General features: G+C 32.3%; 2 protein-coding genes across 2 annotated transcripts; both read left to right on the top strand.

Moving 5' to 3' along the window:
• The first annotated feature begins 5,853 nt into the window (after positions 1-5,853).
• LOC114164623 (calcium uptake protein, mitochondrial-like) lies at positions 5,854-9,091 on the top strand. Its single transcript, XM_028049356.2, has 7 exons — positions 5,854-6,341; positions 6,466-6,533; positions 7,149-7,372; positions 7,451-7,534; positions 7,904-8,117; positions 8,251-8,547; positions 8,647-9,091. The coding sequence occupies exons 1-7, from the start codon at positions 6,020-6,022 to the stop codon at positions 8,866-8,868; spliced, it is 1,431 nt and encodes a 476-aa protein (XP_027905157.1). The 5' UTR covers positions 5,854-6,019; the 3' UTR covers positions 8,869-9,091.
• Positions 9,092-10,333: 1,242 nt separating this feature from the next.
• On the top strand, positions 10,334-15,186 carry LOC114163310 (protein PHOX4-like). The gene is made up of 3 exons (XM_028047538.2): positions 10,334-12,613; positions 12,699-12,926; positions 14,805-15,186. Exons 1-2 carry the CDS (start codon positions 10,543-10,545, stop codon positions 12,839-12,841), a joined length of 2,214 nt encoding a protein of 737 aa, XP_027903339.1. The 5' UTR covers positions 10,334-10,542; the 3' UTR covers positions 12,842-12,926; positions 14,805-15,186.
• Positions 15,187-15,267: the final 81 nt, after the last annotated feature.

Below are 15,267 nucleotides of genomic sequence, written 5' to 3'. Positions count from 1 at the left end.
GTACCCATACCCATACCCGTGTTCTAACTACTTCAATATTAATTTTTATAAAAGAAAAAAAATTACGGTAAAGAAAACATAATATTATGAAATATTCAATATTAGGAGGATTTTCTTCGATGCCAAATACCTTAAAATAAATTATAATTGTTTACATTTTATATTAGAATACCATATAAAATTTCATGTGAACCAAAACATTTATTAAATTTGCAAACTACAACATTGATGAACTTAGTTGATAAAATTAAAAAATATTTCAAAAAAAATATAAAAGGAAAACAAATATTCAAATTAAAATATATTTTAAATGTTTGTTTACTTCAATTTTTTTAAATTCTAATGAATCTCTTTTTTATACACTAATAAAAGTTATAATATATTACTTGATCAAAATGACACAAAGAACAAATAATAAACATAATAATAAAAGAAAAACAAATATTCAAATTAAAATATATTTTAAATGTTTGTTTACTTCAATTTTTTTAAATTATAATAAATCTCTTTTTTATACATTAATAAAAGTTATAATACATCACTTGATCAAAATGACACAAAGAACAAATAATAAACATAATAATAAAATTTTGACATAGATTTTGTATCTTTTGAACTTCAATATATGTTGGATAGTGACGAAAAAATATTCATAGCAATTACATTAAATTTTTATATTGTAGTAAATAAAAGTTATTTATACAATTAAAGTGAAAAAAATTACAGTATGATTAATAGTGAGTTATAAAATAACAAATAATTAGATAGAATATATCGAAATATTATTCTACATGATGAAAATAAACAATAAATAAAAATATTAAAAAACTAACAAATGTGTGTTTTAGAAATAATTTGAGAGACTATCGAAAGAAATCGCACAAAGGAAATCAAATGTATAATTAAGGTATGATAAAATGAAAAATACCTTAGAGAACTAATTATTAAATTACGTTTGAAGTGGTTAAAATTAAATAGAAATATCATTAGTGACCAAAAAATTTGTCCTTAAATTACAAATAAATTAGTAATTAAATTGGTCACTAAATCAAGTATCGATTCGATCATTGAATCAGTCACTAATTTAGTCATTGATTCAGACAATAAATCAACTACTACCACCAATGACGAAAAATAATGACTGATATGGGTTACTAACTAAATCAGTCACCATTTCATGTTTTTTTTTGTAGTGAATTATCATATACTATTCCTAAATATCATTATATATATATATATATATATATATATATATAATTTTAACCACTTCAAACAGAATTTAAAGTGAAAAAATTACATTATGATTAATAATGAGTTATAAAATAAAAAATAATTAGATAAAATATATCGAAATATTATTCTACATGATAAAAATAAAAACAATAAATAAAAATATTAAAAAACTAACAAATGTGTGTTTTAGAAATAATTTGAGAGACTATCGAAAAAAATCACACAAAGAAAATCAAATGTATAACTAAGGTATGATAAGACGAAAAATATCTTAGAGAACTAAGAAAACTTTTCAAATATCAACATGTATACTTAATGGTTGAAAAATAACAAAAATTATTTTAATGAAACAAAAGAGTTCTTCAAATTAAATAAAAATTAATAATAATAATAATAAGTAAAGAATTTTTTTTATATTACCTTAAATTGAGAGTATAAACATTCTCATGTGAAAGGAAAATTTATAATAAATAAAAATATTAAAAAATAATATAAATATTCAAATGTGAGGCATAATATTTTTTTTTATTAACATACATCATTTTAACATAATTACATAAAGGTTATGATAAGATAAAAAATATATTGGAGATGAGAATGACTTTCATGACAAATGAAATAATTAAAAGAAAAAACAATAGAAAATATATATATATATATATATATATATATATATATATATATATATATATATATATATATATATATATATATATATATATATATATATATATATATATATGAGTTACTTGATTAATTGTGAATATTTTAATAATTTAAACGAGAATGGAGATATGGCGGGGACGGGTATTATGGCGGGTATATGTACATCCCATACCCATCCCCATACTCAACTGAAAAAGTCGGGGATTCCCCATACCCATACCCATACCCAGTCAATGCGGGGATTCCCCGTCAAAACGGGGACGGGTTCGGACAATACCCACGGGGACGAATTTATTTGCCATCTCTACACCCGAGTTAGTAATTTACTTTAAGGTGAATTGAGATAAAATAGAATGGGGATGAACAATTTTGGTAGACCCATTTATCCTTTTTTTGTAAATATTGGTGTACTTGTGGGGCATGAAATAATTGTTAGACTACTACGGTATATTTGATCCACTGACAAGTAGGTACTATATGGTTTTGAAAAAGACCCAACCCATATCCAAACACCTCTGTAACTTTACACACTTTAATCATCACACCTTCATATTATTCAAATTTTTAAAAGATAACAAAACTATACATTTTTACTTAGACTAAACCTATTCGGTGTAATTACTATTATTTTTAAAAAAATTAATATCAAATATCAAATGCATAATCTATTTATCTACTTGCTATTTCTTAGTGACTCACAAGTGATCATCTATCTTTCAAAGTCTAGTCTTTTGCTTCATCTATTTAAAAAGAAAAATCACTTTTGATTTTTTGAATTTCATAATCATTCCAAGAATTGTGAAATGTATTTTCTACTTTGACACACAAGCTTCTTATTTTCTTCCCCAAGATGACCGCAAGAAAGTTCTCTCTGCTTCATACCAAAGAAAAAACAGCAAAAATGAAAATGAAGTTTGTATTTATTTCTTACAAATCAAGGGAGAAAACCTCCGATTTTAGTTTTGGTAATCCATCTTTTCACGATTTCATTTTTTATTTCTTTAATTCGAATACTTTATTTAACTTATGCTTTTAAATTTATGAATTCCAATAACTTATTCTCAATGTAAAACATAATTTGTAATTTATGAATATGAATTCGCATCCTTAATTCTAGGTTGCGGTAGCTATTAACCCACACCACAAGAACAATTTTTTTTTTCTTTTTTGGTTTTATTACCCGAACAAGCTCTTTAGCATTAAAATATTAGTTTCTCTACACCAATAAAAAAAATAGGTAAAGACGCAAATTTATGGGATTTGTTGAAGTGGATATTCATGCTCAACAACCACCTGATCTTTTTCACCAGTGGTCTGTAAATATACAATACATAGAATTCTTTCGAAGTATCACAAAAAAAATAAAATCCTGTTTTCATCTTTAAAATAAAATTTTAGAATTCATAAAAATTAGCCTACGGCGTTGCAAAACTCGTGTCTATTTTGTGGTTCACTTGTCCTCTGATATTTTCATTGCTTAAGACGAAGAACATGCCACCATCAATATAGTTGCTAAATGAATTCAAACAGAGCAAAAAGAGTGACGCAGAATTTGTTTTAGTCGGTTGAGAGTGACACACTTGAATTTCACTTCTTCAAAAATTTCTTACTTAACTCATTTTGTTATTTGTGCATTTATTCTGATGATGTATCCATTGACAACAATGTATGGTTAGGATTTTCAGAATTCTACTAAGATCCTAAAGCGACACGGAATCTTCACAATAAAGTAAAAAACAGAGTGAAGGGTGCATCCCTAACACACAAATATCTACAGACCAAAAACTTCAGAAATGTATATTTCTTAAATCACAATTTAGTTATGTTTTGTTTTAGAAGTTGTTTCAAAATAACAATTTAAAAAATGACCTTGCGAAGACCAAAAGAAATAAAGCGTAGTTGTAGACAAGATTGAAAATTGAAGTGATTGAAGCACATAATTTGGTAGCAAGATCTTCAGTTTCACATGATTGAACAGCATCACATGTACTACGGTCATTACAACGTGTATTCAAGTTCCTGGCCTCACCCAGATATACCTAACTAAAAATTCCTTTATAAATCTAATGAGAAGACCGAGCACATTTAATAATAAATTAAAAGTTATAACTATTAATCAAAATGTAATTTAATGTAATTTCTTTTATTTAAAAACGTATGAATCTAAACATCATGATTTAATCGTAACTCGATCCACTCATAAAATAATTGCTGTTGTCACTCTATACACATTCATATAAAACTTGCATGGAATATGTACAAGATAAAAAAAGAGCATAGCAATGGTCATTATTTCCCTGCCAAAGGTGGAGGAGAAGAAGACACGTGTTGCCCTTTGTCATTAAAATAGTTGAAGTATATGTATTAAAGAACACAGAGAAAATACAATAAATAAAAGGTGTAGAAATATTTGAGAGAAGCAATGGTATTGGTGAAGAGTGGAAGAAGCAATAAGAAAAATGCAAAAGGAGGGAATGTGAGAAGAACAATTAGCATCTTTGGCCATAAAGGCTAACCCTATTGTGGCCCCTCATTACTGGCTAGATACCACCACAACTTGCGTGTTTCCTTGCTTGCACTTTGCTGTAATGCACACTATTATAGCACCCCAACAAGTCTTCAAAACTATAACGGTCCCACCCAAAATTCGAGTTTCACTCAAACACACTGTATCATATATATGTTTTAAAAAAATAAAAATCAGTTCATAATAATTGATTTATCTAAAAGGAAATTTATTTCAATATTAAGAACATATTTATTTTTTTATAAAAAATTAAAATGAGCATTATTTTTTTACTGCATAGAAATTTTAGTGTGATTTTTGAGTTTTGAGAGTGGAGTACCAAAATGCAGGGTGAAAATCTGTGATCTGTGCTTTTGATGATGAGCTGTGTGGATGAAGGAATGTCAACTTTGGCCACATGGATTTTTGGACACCATCTTTGCCAGCTTCAACCGCCCAACGTGGCAGATTTGGTTGCTGCCAACACAATGTAATCAATAAGGCTAGGGCCAAAAAAGAAAATGGAGTTTATCAACTTTGTCTGTTTTTTCCCCCTTAAAGAAAGTAATGTCTTTTCTTAAACAAGAGTTTTAAAACAGGTTAAATATTAAACCATCTTATTGAAAAAAATAAGATCTAGATTGCGTTCTTATCATAAATTTAAATCTCTTTGTTCATCTCTGCACAATAAGTAAAATAAGTACATAATGTTTTGGTACTAAAATCCATAAACAAACAAAAAATTAAAGAGTAAGAAAATAAGAAGAGATTGTAATAAAATAATATAGAAGAGATACTAATAAGATCTAATATTTCAAACTTTGTGTTTAACTTTAATGTGTTTTTTTTATTTATAATTATGTTATAAACATGAGGCATTTACTTTTTTTTAAATGAAGTATTTGTTGAACTTTATTCATACTTAATTTATACTAGAATATCTCGTTTACTATCTTTAGTGTGGTTTTTTCTTTACATTATATATTTTACTTTTTCATCTATAAAATTTGAATCCAGAACTTTATCTAAAAGTGTAACTAAAAAAAACTAGTTTTTTACCTCTCTCTATTATATGCACACCTATATTTTATAAAATTTAAAATTAAAAATATTCAATAATAAAACATAAAATTGGGCTGATATGGATTTCTAACTAAAACACGAGTTTATTTTTTATCTTATTTTAGGGAAATACATGCACTGACTAGTGTTTTGGGCTTACTTCAATCTTGCTTGGGGATCACCTTAGTTACAGAACTTAGCCCAGTGGGCTTAGTCATAACTGTCTCTGGACAAAAAAAATCAGATAATAAAAAACGTCTCTGCTGTTTCTCTACAGTAGGCCTGAAGATCTGCACCGTTGATTGAGTTTTCTTTCTTATTGTCTGTTTTCTGTGCAGTAATCAACGGTTGTGATTATTGTGATGAACTAACTCTTGTATGGAGATGAAGTTATTTGGAGAGGATCTGTTTTATTTTAGTTGTGATTCTTGACTTGCCACCTTGTGATTCTTGACTCTCTCTTGTTTAGGCCTTACAAAAAGAAGAAGAAGAAGAAGTAAACCAAAGCAAAAGCATTCTGCATGTTCCCCTGTTCTTCTCTCTGAGCACATCATGCCTTCCTTTTCCACTCTCCGGAGATTCTCTCTGTTCACTCAACGTTTCCGTACCCTGAATTCTTCCACTTCGCAATCTTCATTTTCATCTTCATCTTCATCTTCATCTTCTCCCGCTCCTCGTCGCAGTCCCAGTTGGGCTTCAGGTTCAGCCATTGTTGCAGTTGCAGGCGTAACCTCTGCTCTTGCTCTTTTCTATTGCTACAACTCACCCACTTCACCCTTCCATTCCGTTTTCTTTGATAATACCCTTCCCGCGTCTTCCCCGCCGGTCTCTGAAAAATCACCCCTTCCTGCAACTGCTCCTGGTTTGCTTGTTGGTAGTACCTTTTCTGTTTTCCAAATGATTTACCCTCTCCCCCAAATGTTTTCGTTCAATTATACTTAATCGTACGGCTAGTACTAGAAAGATTACACTTACACGTTCTTTCTGTTTTCTTGCAGATGAGTACAAAACCAAGATTTACTTCAACTATGAGAAGCGCCTGCGGTTGCATAGTCCACCCGAAAAGGTATATATCACTAGCATGTTGAATTATCTAATTGCATTACCTGCATTGTTGTATAAAACCATTTATGCATAGTGAATTCAAGATAAATACTTTGATTTTTTCTTTCTTGAAATTTGGTAATTCAAGATAATACATTAACACTTCAAGCTACGTCAAGATTTTGTGTTGGGTTATTCAAATTATGTTGAAATACTAAGTATTGTAATTTTGGACAATGTTTACGTGTTTGACGTAGACCCATTGTAGAGAATTTATTCATACTCAAAATTGCTTGTGTTTGTTTTCACATCAAATACTTGCATGACGTGGCATGTTCATATCAATAGAATAAAAAAGCGTGGAAACTACTATTTGTTATTTCTGCTTACCGCCTATCATATACGTTAAACCACACGTGCACTTTGGATGGAATCTTGTGTTGAATAGACAATTTTATGCTGAGTTTGAGCGTTGACTTGCTTCTGAAGTGAAAAATCTAAACATAAATGGCTCCACTCTAAAATTAGTTTCAATTAAAATCAGTTTTACAAACATTAGAAGGAACAAACATCAATAGTGTTAGACTCTTGTTAAGAAAATTCTTTACATTGACAAACTCCACTCTTCTGTATTAAGGTTTTTGAATACTTTGCGTCTTGTCGTACTCCAAAAAGAGAGATATTCATGAAGCCTGCAGACCTAATGCGAGCAATTGTTCCTGTTTTTCCTCCATCAGAATCCAACATAATAAGAGAGGGAAGCTTGACAGGTGAAAAAAATCCTGATCATTTGTGGTGTCCCCCTTCGGATTTTTTTATGCTTTTTGATGTAGACAAAGATGGACTTATATCCTTCAAAGAGTGAGTTCTCTAATCTGTATTCATTACCCTCCGTCTATTTTTTCTGTCTTCATAATGGTCTCATCTTAACTGGAGCAGGTATATGTTTTTGGTAACTCTGCTTAGCATCCCAGAATCAAGCTTCTCCGCAGCATTTAAAATGTTTGACAAGGATAATGACGGGTCAGTGCTCATGCTACCTTCTTTCAATGAATTACCAATCATATTTTATAGACCTTACATGCTCTTAGTTTAGTAACTTGGTATGTTGTAAACTGTGATTATTTCTTGCACAACACGTTACAGATTTAACATTTTTAACCATATGATTAGTTCTAAACACACTGGCTGCTAGTTATCTGTTAAGCATCATATAATTGCAAATAGACTGGATACATTCATGCCATCGAATCAAAGAGATAAAAGATTATACTAATACAGTGTCATAATTCTGGCTGTATCTTAAATTTGATTTGATGTTCTTGTGGGTGATAACTCTTCTCCTCTTCTTCTTCACTCCTGGTGACCTTAATTAGTTTCCTCCATTTCCAGAGAAATAGACCATGAAGAATTCAAGAAAGTCATGCAATCAATGCGATCTCATACCAGACATGGTGATTACCATGGGCATGGAAGACGAACTGGCCGAACCACCAATGCTTCTGTAGAGAATGGAGGGCTGGTGAAATACTTATTTGGTAAAGATGGAAAGGGACGCCTAAATCATGATAAATTCGTCCAGTTTATGAGAGATTTCCATGATGAAGTATGTCTCTAGTTGCTTCTTTGCCTTACATATGCGGTTGTGATTTAACAGGATAACTTGAAATTCATGCTCCTCTATCTGTGGACATTAGAATGATTATGCTTGCAAACTAATTATAATATTATGTGTGTAGATTGTGAGGTTGGAGTTTGCTCATTATGATTACAAATCTCGAAAAACTATACCGGCCATGGACTTTGCTCGCTCCATTGTTGCTTCTGCTGACTTGAGTCATATAGGCAAGTTGCTTGATCTGGCTGATGAATTGAGAATTGATCCACGGTTTAAGGATGTACGCATAACATTTGAGGAGTTCAAAAACTTTTCCGAGCTGCGGAAAAAGTTATTACCATTTTCGCTGGCCATTTTCAGTTTTGCAGAAGTACAAGGCCTGTTAACAAGAGATGATTTTAAGCGAGCTGCTTCACATGTACGACCCTGTGATATCCAGAACAGAATCACATGCCTGAAAGTTTATTTGTGATTTCGATTTGCCAACTTCTTATGGTGTTTGGTTGTTGAATTACAGGTTTGCGGTTTATCTCTGTCGGACAATGTGGTTGAGATTGTTTTCCATTTGTTTGATGCAAATAGGGATGGAAGCTTGAGTACAGAGGAGTTTGTTAAAGTGCTACAACATCGAGAAAAAGACATTGCTCAAACCATGGGGACAGGAATCGTAGGTTTTTTGTCATGCTGCTGGAAATGTACGGACACCTCTCCATCTTCACGGTTGTTTTCCTGGTTTTGATTTAGGTTACACGCATCTTCGAGTCAAGACAACAGAGTAGGCACTGAAATGTGAATTCTCGTTTTGAAAATCAACATGTCACGTAAATAGCGCCCTGTGATATCCAGAACTGTTAGTTCTTAGACAGTAAACACACCTCAGCAGTGTAAACTGTTATTCTTTCAATGTAGGAAAATTTGTTTTTGGATGATTACATTGGCAAATGATTTTCATTGATCTTGGAAATGGTTCATTGTGAAGTGTACGCATGTAACACCACTACCACATCAGCATAAAGAGAAAAAAATCAGGTGTCTTCTGTCTAACTACCTAAACTCAACTAACATTTTGTTTGGTTTTCGAAGGAAACAAAAAAAAGGTAAAAAGAAAGTGATAGAATAGAAACTAGAATGAAAGAGAACGCATAGTTGAAAAGAAAATAAAAAGGAGGATTTTTTTCTTCTTCTACTTGATTGAGTAGGAAAAAAGAACATATAAATGCAAAAGGAAACATAAACACTCAAATAACATTAATAACCAACAAAGTTGAAAAAGACAATTAATTCAAAATTAAAAGAATTAAAATAAAGTGAAATAATAAAAAATATTGGTTGAATGAATATGCCCGGTATTCTAGAACATTTTTAATTACAAATTATTATCGTATATTTTTAGATAATTATTATAAAACTTAAAAATTTAGAATAAGAAAAGTTTTCCAACTTTGGTTATTTAAAAAATGAAATGCTTTAATAATGAATACTAGACCATTAAAAGTTAAAATAAATAAATAAATACTTGTTCTTTCCACTTTTACCACAGTTGTTGATAAGCATACAATTTTATTCAACCAATCTACAGTTATAGTTATTAGTATCATTTTATTAAATAATTTAATTAAATATTTTTATTATTGGAAAGAGCTGTAATATGTTTGTAAAACGTGCTTGTCAAAACACTTTTTTTCCATTGTATTTTAATTTCTCAATATTAGAAATAAAAATAAATTGGCGACGTTACTGAATGTAAATTTAACTCGTAACTTTTTTAATTCTAAATAAGAAAAAGATTATAATTGATAAATTTCAAGACACAATATTTTAGATAATTAAAAATTATTTAAGTAATTTAAAAAATGAAGTGAACCAAAGAAATTTTGTATGTCCAAATCAAATAAAAAAGGGTTAAATATGCATATTCGTATTCATGTTCCATCAATTTAGATATTTTTTGTTACCAACATTATAACTAGTTAAAATAACTCCCTCCTCTATGCATCTATTTATTTGTCATCTACGACTATGTATAGATATTCTAATAATAGTTTAAAATATATTTTTCATTTAAAACCAAAATCTATTTCAATTAAATAAAATTAATAGTTTTTTTTAGTAAATAACCATATGTACCTCCAAGCATATACCTAAGTGTGAAACTTTTATCCTTGTGGCAGAGTTGACTTGTCCAAACTAAGCCCTAGAGATAAGTGCTTATGCAATAAAAATGGCTTAACCTGTAGTGCCGCAATCACTATTGTTGTGTTCTTCGCAATTTTCTCTGCACAAGATATTCATTCCCCCCAAAACCAACCGTTCAATTCAATTCTCCTTTTTCATCTACCTGTATCCTCTTCCTTTCTCCCTTCATTCATTTCTCTTTCTCAAATCTTGATTGGGATTGTCCCTTTGGTTCTTAATGGGAAAGCCCTCAGGGAAGAAGAAGGATATCGCTACCCCGGGTGCTGCAAATTCACATGCCAAACATGCCAAGTCTTCCAAAGCTTTCGATGAAGATACAGCAATGTTCATTAACATGTCACAAGAGTTCAGGGAAGAAGGTAACAAGTTGTTTCAGAAGAAGGATCACGAAGGCGCCATGCTCAAGTACGAGAAGGCACTGAAGCTGCTTCCGAAGAACCACATAGATGTCGCACACCTTCATACCAACATGGCCACGTGTTACATGCAATTGGGTCTCGGGGAATACCCTCGAGCCATTCACGAATGCAATTTGGCGCTGGAAGTGTCTCCAAGGTACAGCAAAGCTATTCTGAAAAGAGCCACATGCTATCGTGAGCTTAATCGCTCGGATTTGGCGCTAAGGGATGTTAATCTTGTTTTGAGCATGGAGCCAAATAACCTCACCGCGTTGGAGCTTCTCGAGAGCCTCACGAAGTCAACGGAAGAAAAGGGGGTCTCTGTTGATGATAAAAGGATGGCTTTTGATACAACCGTTTATCACTCTCCTTCTCGTTCTTCGCAAAAACTGAAGAAGAAGAGAGGTAAAAAAATTGTGGACAAGGTGGTTGTGGAGGAAAAGCCGGGTGTCATTGTTGAGGATAAAAAGGTGGTTTCCAAAACAATTGGGCAAGAAGGCAAGGTGGATTCCGAAACAATTGGGCAAGAAGACAAGGTGGTTTCAAAAACAATTGAGCGAGTAAAAGAGGTGGATTCAAAAGCAATTGAGCAAGAAAAAAAGGTGGTGGAAGTCAAACCTGTGGAGGAAGAAAAACATGCCACGATCACAAGGAGCGTGAAGTTGGTGTTTGGAGAAGATATAAGGTGGGCTCAATTACCCGTGAATTGTAGTGCGAAGTTGGTGAGGGATATAGCTAGGAACCGGTTTCCAGGTTTGAAGGGAGTTCTTGTGAAGTATAAGGATAAAGAAGGTGATTTGGTTACTATCACTACTACAGATGAACTAAGGTTAGCTGAAAAGTCTGCTCCTGAGAAGGCATCGTTTAGGCTTTATATTACTGAGGTCAGTCCAGATCAAGAACCTTCTTATGATGGAACAACAACCAATGAGGACGAGGTGCAAAGGGAGGGTGGAAATGAAAATGGTGGTGTTGAGAATAGGGGTACGGAAGAAGGCAGAGATGAAGATGCTGCAAAAAGGATGATTACTGTGGAGGACTGGCTTCTCCAGTTTGCAAGGCTGTTCAAGAACCATGTAGGGTTTGAGTCTGATTCTTATCTAGATACTCATGAGTTTGCAATGAAGCTGTACGGAGAAGCGATGGAGGATACCGTAGCAAGCAATGATGCTCAAGAACTTTTTGGAATTGCTGCTGATAAATTTCAAGAGATGGCTGCCTTGGCACTGTTTAATTGGGGAAGTGTTCAGATGTCCAGGGCAAGGAATCAAGGTTCCTTTTCGGAGGATGGGGCTAGAGAATCTTCCTTGGAGCATATAAAAGCTGCATATGAGTTGGCACGAAAGGAGTACGAGAAAGCAGAATTGAGATATGAAGAAGCCTTGAAAATCAAACCTGATTTCTATGAAGGATATCTTGCTCTTGGGCATCAGCAGTTTGAGCAAGCAAGGCTGTGCTGGTGTTATGCATTGGCATGCAAGGACTCAAATGCTGGCTTTTCTGAGGAGGTTCTACAACTTTATAACAAGGCAGAGGATAGCATGGAGAAAGGCATCTTGATGTGGGAGGAGGTTGAGGAGCAGCGTTTGAATGGAATATCCAAATCAGATAAATATAGAGAACAGTTAGAGAAAATGGGCTTGGATGGTCTTTTCAAAGATGTTTCTGATGATGAAGCTTCAAAGCAAGCTGCAAAGATGAGGTCTCAGATACACCTACTATGGGGAACCTTGTTGTATGAACGTTCTGTTGTGGAATATAAGCTTGGCCTTCCCACATGGGAGGAATGTTTGGAGGTTGCTGTTGAAAAATTTGAACTAGCTGGAACTTCTGGAACAGATATTGCTTTCATTGTAAAGAATCACTGCTCAAATGAAACAGCACTTGAAGGTATGTGATGGAAAGATGTGATATTCCTTTAAAAGAAATATTTTAGGATTACAGATAGCTAACAATCCATTCTTCTTAATGACAGGGTTCAAAATTGATGAGATAGTACAGGCATGGAATGAGATGTACGATGCTCAGGGGTGGCAGTTTAGTGATCCATCATTTCGACTTGAACCATTGTTTCGTCGGCGTGTTCCTAAACTCCATTCCATATTGGAGCAGTTTTAAGTTTTCTTCTTTTGTTAAAAATTCTTGAGAGGCATGATTTCTTGTCTTCGTATTTTTCAAGCTCCTTCATCCCATTCTAAGACGGGTAAGTGAGACCTTATGTGTTCTACAATTTTGTTGTGCTCCTCTTACAGAAGATCATCTTCCAACAGCATTTAATTATTATTATTTTTTTAAAATCTATGTTTATAACTGAAATTGTTGTTTCATGAATAACGGAATGCTGGACTAACCGGCTAGATGTTTTCTGCCGGCATGATCTATTTATGTTTTGAATGGGATAGAGGGGGGATAAATTGTTCATGATTTGCATATTCAAGACACTACTGAGGTTATTTCTGTTTGTGGTAGAAAAGATTTTAGGAATTTTAGTTTCTTTTTCATGTATATCAATTTGCCTGCGTAAACCAAACCTTAATCTTCTTTTATAATTGCCATCAAACTCAAAAGGTATCAAGATGGGTTGGCTGAATAACCACGACAAATAATAATAATAATAATATATGCCAGTTTCCTGCCACCATAGTTCTGATGGTGAATGGCTTTCTACTGCCTTAGTGTTTAAGATGTTTCTGTCATACATTTTACGTTAACTAGAGATAAAACAAATTTATAGTATATATAAACCTTATCGTACAAGGTATAAAACAAATTTACAGTAGATATAAACCTTGTCGTACAAGGTTTTGGAAGGTTTAGTTAAGTTTAAAGTGTATTTCTTAAGAGTGTGCTTATTTGACCCTCAGCCAAACTTTTAGATTTGTCTGTAGATTACCACGACACTAGGTATTACAGAGACAATTATTATCTTGCGTTGGTTTTTGTTGAGTTTGCTGTGAGAATTGAGAAACAAATTCATCTGATGCACCAGGGAAAAAGTTATTGTGAACAACTTCTGAGGAAAGGAGAATCCTTCTTCCAGAAATAACTTTGGAGATCAAAGGGAATTGCCAATGAATTTTCATAAATCAGAATTAAAGAAACAATATCAAACAAACAGAGAGAGTTTGTTAAGAGGGTGAAAAAGAAACAAAAAAACTAGAGGATTTCAAATGCTGACGCGGTTCCTGCATACCTAATGATTTATCCATGTTATGTTCCCCCCTTACAGTCTCTTTCTAATCTTTTTATTTCATTTCAAGCCAAGCTTTTATGCCGAAGTGTTCGTCCTTCCATGTTATATCTGAAGTTCTGAGCAATAAAATCAATTCTACTTACTGCTTCGTTAGTTTTATGGACTCTGTTATAGGAACTTAGGCTATCATATGCAAGAGGCAAAGCATTGTTTTGATTGACCTACGAAAAGTAGGGTTTATATAAACTTGTATAATAACATAGAAACATGCACAATGGTTAATGTAGCTAATGTTTATATGTATGTATTATTAACTAACAATAGTAAATCTTTGGGGTGACCTTCTCATATTCACCCATTTTTTTATGGGATTTATAAAATATAATTGTTGAGGCACTGTTTGAATGATATCACTGTTCATGGTGACCACTGACACTTTATCATATGAATGACTCAAGCAAACAATTTGTAAGACGAGATTTGCCAGTTCCCTGACTGGAAGAAAAACTCTTGGCTTTTGGCGTTAGACTTTGGACAGAAACAGGTTACTTAAGATAACATCAATAACGTTAATGTCTTGTATATGTTCATTGTCCATTCTATGTAACCAAAAGCTTGGTTATGTTAGCTGTTAAATATTTAATATTTGGGTTACATAAGAGTGTTCTGGATTGACTAATAATAAAAGTTATGAATAGTTTTAGTATTTCACAGTCGTCCTTAACATTTAATCTTTCCATCTTAAAATTTTTTGTTCTGTTTTTTATTGTTATGAAATTACATTATTACATACCTTCAACTATGTTTTTTTTTTCTGTCTTTTTTCTCAATTACCTTTTACCGATGTGGTTGGCCTGAAGGGGTTTTCTTGCATTTTTTTTTTTGCAGGGAGTTTTGTTCTGCATACTGTTGTTTAGCTCATTGTTCGGTGCTATGATTGGATTATTTTTTCTGATGCCAGTGTGATACTAGTTGGGATTTGAGACTAGAAAAGCTGGTGATATATATTTATTTGGTTTTTATACTTGAAGGGAATTGCTGCGAGGTTTCATTCTTTAAGGTGTACCAGTATATTGGATGATTTGATTTGTTCAGCTTGCACCAAAAGTATATACATATATACAGCTTTTTTTTTTCATAGGTGAAGGCTTGTGATTAATATTGTAATGTATCCTTGGTGAGTGATTAAGTGGTGGAATGTAACAATTTATGGATGTCAAGTATCACATTATATTATTCATTTTTATCATATTTTTCGTCCAGTTCTATATATAGCCCCCTCTTATGCACTTTAAATATTTTATGCATAAATTCACTTTAATTAAGATGGTTTGAGTGTATGCTTAATTTA

Source organism: Vigna unguiculata, chromosome 9, assembly GCF_037176805.1.
Source record: "Vigna unguiculata cultivar grain cowpea cultivar isolate G323 ecotype 2 chromosome 9, ASM3717680v1, whole genome shotgun sequence".
NCBI classification, from domain to species: domain Eukaryota; kingdom Viridiplantae; phylum Streptophyta; class Magnoliopsida; order Fabales; family Fabaceae; genus Vigna; species Vigna unguiculata.
This window is presented reverse-complemented; position numbering and strand designations above follow the sequence as displayed.